This window comes from Scomber scombrus, chromosome 15 (genome assembly GCF_963691925.1).
Source record: "Scomber scombrus chromosome 15, fScoSco1.1, whole genome shotgun sequence".
In the NCBI taxonomy this organism is placed as follows: Eukaryota; Metazoa; Chordata; class Actinopteri; order Scombriformes; family Scombridae; genus Scomber; species Scomber scombrus.
This window is the reverse complement of record NC_084984.1, coordinates 22,913,001-22,925,908: the sequence shown is the minus strand read 5'-3', so window position 1 is coordinate 22,925,908 and position 12,908 is coordinate 22,913,001. Positions and strand designations below refer to the sequence as shown.

Below are 12,908 nucleotides of genomic sequence, written 5' to 3'. Positions count from 1 at the left end.
GATATTCTCACTAAATCCCACTCAAACTGAAACACTTATGTCGAACAAGAGTACCTTGATAGGCTTGAAAAGATTGATTTTCTTTCTTGTTTTTTTAAAAATCGGATTAGTGGTAGGTCAATATTTGGCCATCCATGGCTGACTGCATCAGGCAGCAGCACTGATGCAAGTATCTCACTCACACACCAGATGGCGATATGACAATCTATTTAAATTACTCCTAGTCAAAATAAGATTACCTCAGGGTATCCTCGTGGCTCAGTTGGCTGAACACCCACCACTTAACCACAATGCCCTTGGTTCCTATCCAGCCACCACATGCCGCTTTCCTGATCCATTCTACTGTGTATCTCCACCATAAATCATCCAACAAAGCAGAAATGCCCTAAAAATCCAAGAAAATTAATATAGTATTACATGTACCACTGATTGAATACCCACATAACATATCTCTGTCATCGTAGATAAAAACTGGGAGTTATTAATTACTACAAAAGTGGAGGGCAGCCTAACTGTGCATGGCAAAAAGTAGAGAAAAAAAACTGCTATTACATAATTATATGCTGTAACACCTTAATAGCTACACACATTATCTGCTTTGCTTAATAAACAGTTACTCCAGTTGTTGCTTTAATGGGAATAAATAATTTGGCATTTAAAATTGTCTTGTGATATTTTAACATTTTTTTCCCTGATAGTCAGTGCACTGCTGCTTTATTCTTTCCCCACCTTTGAAACACATGTAGTGGTACAAGTGTGTCTCGTAGGAGTAAAATATGTAATAGTAAATAGGAACCAACCTGTTATCATAGGTTAAAGCCTTTAAGCTGCAGTGCCTTTGAGCAGTAGACTGACTATCTTTGATGCTGTTCCATACTGTATCTTTTTGAAAGAATAGTGTCTAAAGTGGTTACAACTCATATTGTGTTGCTGTCGCTCTTTAAGGAGTATACTGTACCTATAAGCAGGACTTGTGACATCACAAGTAGTTTAGAGCTATCCCGGTCCAATATTCAATTCTGTCTCCGTCTTGGATTTTGGGACGAGAGGGTGGAGCTGAACCTATTACTAACTGCTAGCTTGGTTTTTCAGTCTTTAGCTAAGTGGGATAATGCTAATGCAAATTTTTGCTAGTTGAAAATAGGCTTAAAACCAATACAACAAAATGTACTTACCAGAAAAAATTGAAGATCCAATTCAATAGAGGGTCATTTATTACAAATGCTGAACAAGACTCTTTTAGGCAACCAAAATGTTAAAATTAACTTTCATGATCTGAAAACATACTGTAATAACGATGGCTACGGTCATACCTATACTCTGTGAATCTGGGGTTACGCTGTGGTTACGTTACCTTAAACAACATTGCCGCTCTAGCAGCGACTTTCCCATGGCGGCACCCACCTGCCACTCAAAGCGGCCACACCCTTGATTATTAATAACTTTAAAGGGGCTATATGCGAAATACAGCTTTATTAGCTTTCAGGAATTTTATTTTTGCTATGTTAACAACTAATGGTGTATTGACATCTGGAGTAGAGAGTTACGTCACACGCCCTCTGTGTGTGTTGTTCTGGAACCTTTATTTTGGAAGCCGGGCCGGCAGCGCGTTCATGTTAGTGCATGTGAAACACCTCCTCCTCTCCTCCACCGGAACCGTTAGTCCACTCCCCCTATATAACCGTTAATTCACTCCCCTATATAACCGCTGCAGAGGGAGGAGCAGCGCTACTGGAAACAGAGACCGGGGTCAGGCAAAAGGAGCTGGAGCTTCTTCTCTTGGACCGGTAAGTACCTTTTATGTGTGTATACAGTAAGGTTGCACATCTCTCTGTGATAAACGATTCGATATGAATCTAGATACACAGGTTACGATTCGATTCAAAAACGATATCCTTTTTATTACAGACCGATTCGATACGCGGTAACACAGAGTTATAAGGACGCTTTGCTCTCACACACGCTGCATTTATAGTCACACAAACACACACGCGCAGTCACTCTCTAGTGCGCGCTCTTGCTCGTTTACTCCAGATTCCAGGAGATTACATCTCATTTGCGGGTGTCAGGGATCCGTTATCAATATGCGGGAGACTCCCGGAACTTCCGGGTCCCGGTTTTGTTTTGCTGTTAGCATAGACGAGCTAAAGCTAAGCTACGCGAGCTAAGCTAAGCGAGCTAGCGTCGTACCTCTGAGCTGGTAGCCATGTGGCTAACGTTAGCAATAAACATTGTGAAATATTAACAGAGGAAGGAATAGGAATGCTTACTAGTGCTGTGTGTGTTGTCACATTGTATGTCCACATATTCTATAGCACAAAGGGAGAAAAGTGAGTATGAAAGTATGTATGGCTTGCCTGTGTAATGTTAGTTGGCCAAACAGACAGTAATGCTGTCAGGGCAATACACATAATATTATATATATAATAAAACAATAGTGCTACTGCTAACCATGCTTTACTGGACTATTCCTTGCTATTTCAGAAACTTTTGACTAAATGTAAAGTATACTTTGATAAAGATGATAGACATTGGTCTTACAACTGTCTGTTTTCTATAACTAAATTAGTTTATTGTAATTGACAGCTTAGCAATTTTGAAATCTTTAATGTGTGAATTGTTGGTCATGTTAGGTTTGTTTAGATTAAAGCTCTGAAATATCTTTTACACTGGTTACATGTTTTGTCTTGCATTCCTCAGGTCATAATGCCCAATACTGCAGTTACTCCACCATGGCAGACTGGCAGATGCTGTGTGATGGAAAGAATGACACCATGAGCTACTCTTCAGACTCTTCGTCCTGTCCTCATCACGTCCTCCTCAGTGGCTTTGAGTACAGCAGGCCACAAAAGCAGACAAACCATACTGAATTACACTTTGCATGCTGCTACTCTGTCACTACTGATCATAAACCTTACATGGTGTCATTATTGTCATTGTTTCTGAATTTGATTAGCTTTTGATCTATTGTCTTATGTGTTTGTTCTAAACTGAAGGGGCAGTAAACCACAATTGAAATGTTAAAACAGAACTGTAATACATCAATGTGTACAACAGTTGAATTTTGTTTTCATTTCAACTGCCAAGTGTAGATTGTACAGATTTACAATTGATCTTTTTTGTCCTGATGGTTACAGCAAGAACAGAAAGGTGATGTATAACTATGTATGTATAAAAATGTAGTATTTGATTGTTTTCTGGAATTGACTGTGCAATACTGCTCACCAATAAACTTGACATGATTTGAGATTATATTCATGCTTCATCCATTTCAACCTTCAATCCTTTGTAACACTGTAGATAAAGTATTAGTTAGGGCTCCGCTGGCTTAGTCCACTACTGCTTAGAGAGTGTAATAAACAGACAGCACCTTGCTATTCCTATCAATATATTTACTGAGCAACACCCCTAAGCACTGAATACCTCAAGTGTTGCTATTCAGGACTTAACATCATTTGGTCAATCATGTAGGATAGAGAGGGCATAATTTAATTAAAATTTTCCCCACTGTGGGATCAATAAATGTATCTTTATCTTATTTACTGTTGCATGGAGGTTCCCTGAAACATTTTTCACATAGGTAAAATTGCGAGCGCCAGGAGCGTCAGTCTCCAATAAGAGCCTTCTTGTAGGCTGCAAGTTCCTTTGATATTTCCTAAATGCTGTCTCAGCGCTGTCTTGAAGTTTAATTTTTAGCTCAAGTAATCCTTTTTGTGCGACTGACCCATTGGGATGGACTTGTTTTAATGCTTGAGAACACTATTATGACTGACACTACTCTTATTAAATAAGATAGGAAAAAATAAAAGCAGAAAACAAGCAATAAACTGCCTGGCATCACTGGAACAGAGCAACTTATGAGATATTGTAACAGATATAGACAAGCATTCGGAAATAATAATTTTTGCCTAAGTATTTTGTTTGTGTGTACTTGGCACACTGATAAATACAAAAAAGAAGAGAAAAACCCAATATTAAACACATATGCAAAGGAAAGTCCTTTGCTTGATGTTAACTGTCGCTAGGATGCCGCAGGATCTTCTCTCTTATTCTGCAGAGCGTGCACTTTCTCTCAACTAATGAATGCCTTTGTTCCTATCTCATCCCTCCACACATTCTGAGTCTGCTTATTCATACAGTATTTATGTTTCAGCATCCCTTCTTATGGTCATCTATCATGAAAACTGAATTAAGTGGCTGGTTTTGTGAAAATGTGTGAGACAATACAACTTCAGGATCTCTATACCTTTTATTTCGCCTTCTGGAGACATTGTCAGTACTTCCTGTGGCCCCAGAAGGCACAAGTGCGTCATGATTCTCACCGCTGACGCAGCTCCTGTCAAAGCAGCTTTGGCCGCTCCCTCGCTACAAGGATGGTGTCTCCCAATTGGATGGCACAATTGGGCCCTGCCCGACATGGGACTTGTTGCAGTCACGATCTTTATTGTCTGCATCCAACAAATTTGTGCTATTACTCATCCTGACTGACTGATTTGAAAGCTGAACTTATCATGTCCCGGATGTCTCATCTGCCACTGATTAAAGTTGAGTCAAGGCTACATATTTATAACTATATTTATTATATAACTTGTTATTCTATGATGTTGCTACTCTGCTTCTAAATTAAAGTCACCCCCCACTCATTGTTTTTGCTTATTGTTTACTTAATTTGGATGTTTGAGTGTCACTGTTTAGAATGACTTGCAGAGTTGGACAAGATAAGAAAGATTAATCTGCTGAAGCTGGAAAGCTTCTCCATGCTCACCAAAAATCTGTGTTAAAGGCATGTACAAGCAACTTATGCAAGTAGTATACAAGTGTGACACATGATGCCTCAAGTGCACAAACACGTGAGAACAGGCATTTCAGTGAAGTAGGAGGCATCTTGTCCTCAGCAGTTAAGCTTTTGAATGAAAAAATATGTTCATCTTTAGAGATTCATGATTCATCATCATTTAAGAATTTCTAACCAGGTAGTTTACATTTTTAATGGAAAAAACACATCAGACAAAAATTATTATTCGAAGCAGATTATTTTTATATGACTCAAAACATGCCTGGAGGGGATCTTTAAGCAATTTTCCCTGAATGATGCAAGAATGGGGTTACCAAAGTGCTGGATTGGTTACCTGATTTTGAAATGTTTTTTAATGCATTTTGAATGCATTTTGGTCTAATTGACTTGTAAATCAGTTCTTACATGAATATCCATATGGCCTAATTTCTTGCTCTAAATAGGCTGACTGAATGTGTTAGTCTATTTGGAAAACCCACAGTAGTGGTTGGCAGGTCTATCCTTGCTCTGTCTGTTCTTGGATAGTCCATCATATTAGCTGGTGAGTCTGTCTGTAGGCTTGTCTGCTTGGCAGTTCTACTGTATTAACAGGTGGATCTGGCTGTCTTTCTGTCTGCTTGGCAGGTCCATACTGGCTTTTGCAGCTTCAGCAGTCTGGTTAAACGGACATCTTGCCTGCAACTTTGTGTTTAGCATTTGTTAGAGAATGATGATAGTCTGGCTTGCAGTCGTGGCATCTGGGTGTTATGCATGTGATTTAGCCTATTTTGTGTGCCAGACAAGATACCAAATGTTCTGGTAACATGCTAATTAATATATTAGAATAATACAAACTGATGTTAGAATCATCTGTTGTTCTATCAAGGGTTACTCTGAGGAAAAATCTGACATGTGCTTCAAGATAACAATGGGCAGACATTTTCACCTCTTCCTTAATTTTCCTCCAAATGGAAAAAGGTTATTCAGAAAATTTGGAGTGAGAGCAGAAATAGAGTGGTGAAAAGAGAACATGCTTTGCAGCAATACAGTACAGGTGTCCTTTGTCTACTGCAGGATGATAATGTTTTCCTGTTATGGCTGTGGTAATATGGGAGAGGCTGGGCTGGCTAAGTGTGCTTTTTCAAGAGGCAAATGGGAAGACTACACTCCATTTGGGATTTCAGATTGTAGCTCTCCAAAATGTTCCCATTTCATATATTTATATTACTCAGTGTAGATAGACTGGAGCAGAGCATCAAATCCATTTTTATATTAACTTATAAGGAAGCGTTCTTTTCTCTGACACAAAACATAGCAAAGTGCATCTTCACATATTTGAAAGGTGCCTCATTTCAGAAAGCACAGGCAGAGTTTACATCCACTTATCCTAAATCAGCTTCGCCCTTACCTCAGCCGAACAGCTGCTCAATTCCTCTACTATCTGCAACCCTTCTAGTAGCCTTAAAATGCTTGAAAATATTGAAAAGTACAAGACTGACAGCAGTTCTATTCCAAAGCAAGACAACTACCTATTCAAAAAAGTTGTGTGAAATTGTACAAATTGACATCTGCCATGAAGGAAAACTATGCAATGTAAGAAACTGTCTGAAGACCTCAAGAGAAGTTTCCAGCCTGCCTAATACAGATATGCAGCATATTTCCATGGAGGGTTCAGGCATCAGAGTGAAAATTCAGTTTCAAAGGCTATTCTACCCCATCAAGAAAATTTCCGAGGAGAAGAACATTGACTGGCAAATCCTGCCGAGGCTCAAAACCTGTTGCAGTAGCAGCCTCATTTTCAGGCCTGGTAATCCTTTTCCTTTGACTGACCTCGCGAGATGGAACTAATGCCAGAGTACATCGCTGTAAGCTAGATTGACAGTCACCTTATGTCCTTTTCTCATAAGTTATATTAATCAAATTCTTGTTCCTCCTCCATACGTGTCATTTAATATTGACTGGTTTGTCATTCGGCCAGTCAGATGGGCCACAGCTTTGGTCCAAACTAAATTATCCCAACAGCTATGGGATGGATTGCCATGAAATTTTGTTCAGGCATTCATGGTACCCTGCCAGTGTCCTAATGACTTTGGCATCCTTTCATTTTTTCCCACAAGTTTTTCCATGAGGTTCACGTTTTTGGTTTTAAGAGAAATGTCGAGAAAACTATTAAATGGATTTCCATGAAATTTTTCACATATTTACTTTTTCTCCCCCTCAGGATGAATTGTTATAACTCTGGAGATCCCTTGACCTTTCCTCTAGCTAGCTGTTAGTCGGTCAAAACTTTAGTTTACTGACACAAAATACTTTCAAAACTAATGACAATCACATATGGTTCAGCTGTTTTAATTAGCATGCTAACACACTTGCTTAACATAAGCATGTTAAAATTGTCATTACAGACATCCCAACTCTCCCGGGAAGTTCGGGAGTCTCCCGCATATTGATAGCGGCTCCCTGACGGCCGCAAATGAGATCTAATCTCCCAGAATCTGGAGCGAGCGAGCAAGAGCGCGCAATAGAGAGTGACTGCACGTGTGTGTGTGTGTGTGTTTGTGTGACTATAAATGCAGCACGTGTGAGAGCGAAGCGTCCTAAAGCTGCGTTCACATCCAAAGCGTATGACGCGAAAAATCGCTTGAATCGCTTGAATAGCTTGAATGGCTTGTATCACTCCGCTTGATCATAAATATACATTTTTGGATCATCGCTTCATTCGCTTCATTCGCTTCATTCGCGCTTGCATCACTGATGTGACTACAGGAGAAACTCGCCGCTGATTGGATGTCGCGGCGCGATGTCGCCTGAAAAGTTACATTTTTCAGGCTCATTTAGCCCCACCTACTGCTCCTACTGCAAATTGGCAAATTGCCAGCATCCACCGCGACCAGACAAAAAGAACCAAACAGAGCCAGGATGGTGTCTGATGGAGTGTTTGACAGCTGTCAATCACTGCTCACGCACACAGCCACCTCCCCCTTCTTCCTCAGCTCGGTCAAGCTCATATATCTCCGAGAGCGGCTTCAGGAGCGTAGAGAAAGTAATGGCGCAGCAACAACCATCAGTGAGGACAAAACTACCGATACCGCCGTTACCAACAACAGCATACACGGTCGCGTGCCATCGCACTCACGTCAGCCTCCTCTGGGGGAGGGACTTTGGAGGCAGGGCAGGAGTGCAGCAGAGAGGGAGGGGGAGGGATCTGAAAGTTGTACTTCTTCAAATTTGATGCTAACTCCTCTCTCTCCTTAAAGTTACCAACTGCAGCTTTAAAAACCTCTCAGAAATGCAGTAATTGCAGGTACTCAAATGGCTACTAGTGTGACATATTTCTGATGTGTAGAGGGACATCCCATCATGATTTCAATCAAGCTCAGATGATTTGTGTGTGCACTCTTTGTTCTCAACAAAGTGTGGGTATTGGGATGGACTCTTTATCTTGTTATATTTTACAGTATACTAGGACTACTACTACTAATGCTAGTTATATTAATAATACAAGATATGTATAATGTGGGTAATTTTTCTCATATTTATCTTTTGTCTTCCAGTCAAGATATGAGGTTTCATCTCAGCAAGCTACAGGCCACTCAGTTTACAATTTGAACCACTTTCGACTGCTAGAAGAGAGAAACCGAGCTCTGAAGCTTGAAGTAGCCACGCTCCGCCAAGAGAAACAGCAGTATAGGAAACTGGTAAACTTCTTCCTCTCTCTTCACCCCAGTTTGGCCTTTTTTTCTCACACAGACACACATATATCATCTATGTCTGTATAAGCACTCTAATTCACTCTTAACACTCAATATCTGAGATTACTGTCTTTTCCCTGTAATCACCAGATTATCTGATATCTGTATTTATAACCCAGTATACATACTGAGAACTTTCTTTTTTCACTGTCTGGAATTGAAACGATAATGATGCTATTATCGTTGTTTTTACTGCTTTTATTCTTCAAGGACGCATCTGTGTATAGCAGGGTGACTCGCATGGGCCTATGCACATATACTGTGTACGCTTGGTCTTGGTTATCCAGACGTGGGCATGTGTAATGTAGTGTAAAATAGATAAGGAGGGGTGTGCGGTATGGTGTGTCTTGTGCATGGGAGTATGTTTGTTTTACGGGTGGCTGTATATTTTTGTTTGCACTGTATGTTCATGCATGTATTTGTGTATTTAGTGAATTTGTCCTTTGGAGGCCTCCCCCAGGTGGTCTCGGATGGCAAGGCGTTTGAGCTGTTGTCTTGGCAACATGCCCATTTGCAGAAGTGTGGACAGACTGGCAGAGGGGAACTGACAGAGCATAATGGCTGCTTCTGTTATAGCCCTCAATGGCTTGAAATTAGGTTCAGTAAAACAGAGTGAAACCTGTATGCTGGAGTAGACATTTATAAACATCTTATTGACAGTGTTTCACTTTCTTGAGCTGTGATTGAGAGTATTGTCACCTTTTCTTTGTCAACACCAAAGAGCATACAGGAGGTCATATTTGAAACACATGTGGATAAAACCCATATATGTAAATATAACACATAAATGAAGAATAACCATACTTTTCTCTCTCTTTTAAAAGTTCTCCCACTGAGAAGCATCATCACCACCACTTTCCAGCTCTGCACCAGCACCTACTTAGGAACCACTGGGCACTCTCCTTTCATTAGATTAGAAATCATTTATATAACACAGCACTCAGTATCATTTTCCCACTTTTACCTGAACATACAGCACCTTTCTGTGAGAATAGTGAAATCTATGGTAACATGCCTAGTGTTAGATCTCTGGCAACAAACCTTGCTTGTTGTCCTTAACCATAGCTAACATGCAGTAGTCTGCAACTCATTCATGTGATGCAATAATGTGTAAGTCTGTGTGTATGTGTGTTTGTGTGTGTTTAAATGTTTTGTATACAGTGGATACTGTTGGAAGTAGCCCAGCTGGGTGCCTGGCAGTCTTTTGCTGTCGCTGCTAACAGCTTTACTCTGCATTATGGTAATTCATGCAAAGATAGACTCGTCTATGATTCACTTATTTAAGGGTGTTTTCAAACCTGCTTTGTTTGCTCTGTTTTAATCAGACTGGTTTATTTTGATAGACCACAACAACTGCACCCAAACCTTGTAGAGAAAGTGGTCTCGGTCCAGTCTCAAACATGGTTCTGAAGCAGTTCATTTGCGGTGGGAAGGTGATGTGTCCTTGATCTTGAATTGACTGAGCTACAAAGTGTTATGTACGTTTGAGCAGATGATTAAAATCAACAGTTGCTATCAGCTAGCAGGAGAATGAAACAAATGTGTTGCCCTAAAAAGAAAATCTGCACTGTATGAGGATACCGAAAGAATAGCACAAGTGGGACAAAATCTCACAGACATACTTATACCCTCTTTTAGTGTCACATCCAACATTTTTGAATTTAATGCTATATTAATTTTTCTTTTTTTTTACTCTTTTTTAAATTAGATAACACAAATAATATAATTAATTTATATTTCATGAATGGTTCTTGATAATTAAAATTCAAACTCATAATAGGGCTAAAGGTAGAGGGCAATGGTTAATACATGCCTTATTATACATCAAAAACAGCCATTAAATATACTGCTACACACACGCTGGCACAGACCAAATGGCTGATTTGCCAGTTAGTTAATCATAGTCTAAATGGATGGCTTCAATGAAGCCCATTTCCTTCCTTTTAAGGCTCTTTAATGTCAACTCTATTCTATGTTATTAACATATCAGCCTTCATTAAACAAATAACATCTTGGGCACATATTAGCAGCATGAAATAGTCTGCTTTTCTTTCTGTCTCACAGGGGCAGGATGGGTCTATACGATCAAGCACCTTTCAAGTTATTCCAATGTTGTATATTTTGTCTGGGGAAAAATTAAACAATCCCACAAAAAATTGGTGAATTTTGTGCTTTGCTGTCAGCGCATTCACCTTAATGGACCGACGAAAAAGCGACCACACCCAGATCAGGGAAACCCCTTCCGAAGCCTTATGAAGCTATAGCTTGGGTTGATTAGGTGTCAGTCAGTTACCTCGTAGAGTTGCTTTGACCAGTTGACGGGGTATGATGCCTGCATTAGCAAATGTTGAATATTTTTAAACGGGTATTTTCATTCTGTTTTTCTGTTATATGTTTTCTAAATGTCAAAAACCACCACCTCATACATACACTTGTGTCGTTAAGGCTGAATTTCATGGAGTACTGCAATTATATTCTTATATATCTTTTTCTTGTTCTATTTCACTTATTACTTCACTAAATGGCAAGAAAACGTACTGACGAGGTGGATTGCAACACAACAACAACAAAAAGCCTCCGACTGGTTGCTTGGAAACAATCAGTGATGGACAGTTGGAGAAAAGTACCCTAGGTGAGGGATGACCTTCTGTGTGCTGTGTGGCTGCTGCTAAAAGGCCACAGCTGTCTTCCTGGACACCATCCCTATGGCAACGATTGTGTATTGCTAGCAGCTGGCCCACTCAAATGATAGTCCTCATGATGATACAGCCTTCTCAGTGTGAAGAAGACGAACAACAATACACAACCCCTAATAGCCCTGAAGCTGGGTCACTCTCTCTCAGCTGACCCAGTAATCTCCATTTTAACTCCCTCTAATTAAAGATGTTCAGACAAACCAGGGTTAATAATAGTCCAGTGTAATTTAACATAATTTAGCAGAAACAATATTACCACTGCCCAGAGGATATTCAGAAAATTCCCATTGTTTTGACTCACTCGGCTGTTTTCACAACTGATATTAGACAGGCTGTGTTTAGGCAGAGGTTTCTATTCTTTCCTTAATTGAATTTATCTCAGACAGTGTTCTTTCTGTCTCTATTTAACTAAATTATCCTCTTTTCCCAGTCCATTCCTCGTCTTCTTGTTACTTAAGTACAGAGAGCTAAAGCAAAGCACACTAAGCTTTACCCTTTAGAAGAAGAAAATATGAACAAAGCTATGAAACAAATGCTTTGTAGATTTTGCTTTCTCACAAGTGTCCCAAACCCATTTTCCTGTATCTAACCCCATTTTTGAGCTGCTTTTGCGCTTTTTAGCATTTCTCTCAGCTCTTTATTCCCCTTTACTCTTTTCTCTTAGCCCTCACTCTTTGTCCCATCTAACTTCTAAGCCACCCTTTCCCTCTCTTTACTCTTTTACTCTTACTCTCTATACATTTGTCCTCCCCTCTGTCTCCATCAGTTCTCTTCCCCTCCTCCTACTTCCTGTCCTAACCTCCTTAGCACCCACACCCAGACAGAGGGGTTGACTGAGGCCACAGGTCTGTGCAGCTTCATGCTTGCAGTAATCTAAGCATATTTGATGTATATCAGGGAGGGCCATGCCAGAACCAGAATCAAATTTCAGACATTTTCTGAGGGTTCAATCCAGACACAGATTTTGAAATGAGTTATACTTTCTTCCTGCTAGTGAGTGGATCGCATTTAAATGTCATTTTTCTCTGTGGTTATTATTGCTTAGAAAACATCATAAGTCAAACTCAAAGCCTCAATCAGAAGCTCTAACTAGTTTCACTTTTGCGATTACTATACACTGTGATGTTTTTCTGGTGGAATCAAATAAACAAATCATAAAATCTTTAACTTTTTTAATTAAACTACTCATTGTGGCCTTATTAAGTCATTTACAGAGTATATATTTATATATTTAAATTGGTCCTGAATGTGCATCTTTTCATATTGCACCAATGGCAATCGCTCATAATCAAGTAACTTTCCAGATATAAAAAACCTCACCATGCTGCTTCCACGACAACAGCTGCTTTCATTGTTCTTTGATTCAGAGCTGACAATAGATTTAACAGAACAAACATCTATCACCAATGGCGAAATTGTGTTAATCTAAGAGATACTAGAAGAGCTACAGAAATGTGCAGCGTTGCCATGATTTTAGAACATGCACCGACTCAAATGTCCGAAAAAAGTTTGAGGTCCATCTTGTGGGAGCATGGAAGTATATCACCCTTTAAACTGGATGAGGAATATAAACTCTGTTGCATTAGAAAGAAAATGTGCTAAAAATATGGCTGTGTCAAAATGTAGGGCCCTCCTGGATTAATTGAAAATCCCCATAACCGGATTAAATCATTTTAGGGCCTAACA

The 12,908-nt window shown here is 39.7% G+C and overlaps 1 protein-coding gene across 1 annotated transcript in view; it reads left to right on the top strand.

The window, feature by feature from the left end:
- The window catches only part of rimbp2a (RIMS binding protein 2a), a 68,745-nt gene that overhangs the window by 8,886 nt on the left and 46,951 nt on the right, over nucleotides 1–12,908 (top strand). The window contains exon 5 of the mRNA XM_062434191.1: nucleotides 8,329–8,472. Coding sequence (XP_062290175.1) covers nucleotides 8,329–8,472 — 144 coding nt within the window. The remainder of the gene's footprint in view (nucleotides 1–8,328; nucleotides 8,473–12,908) is intronic.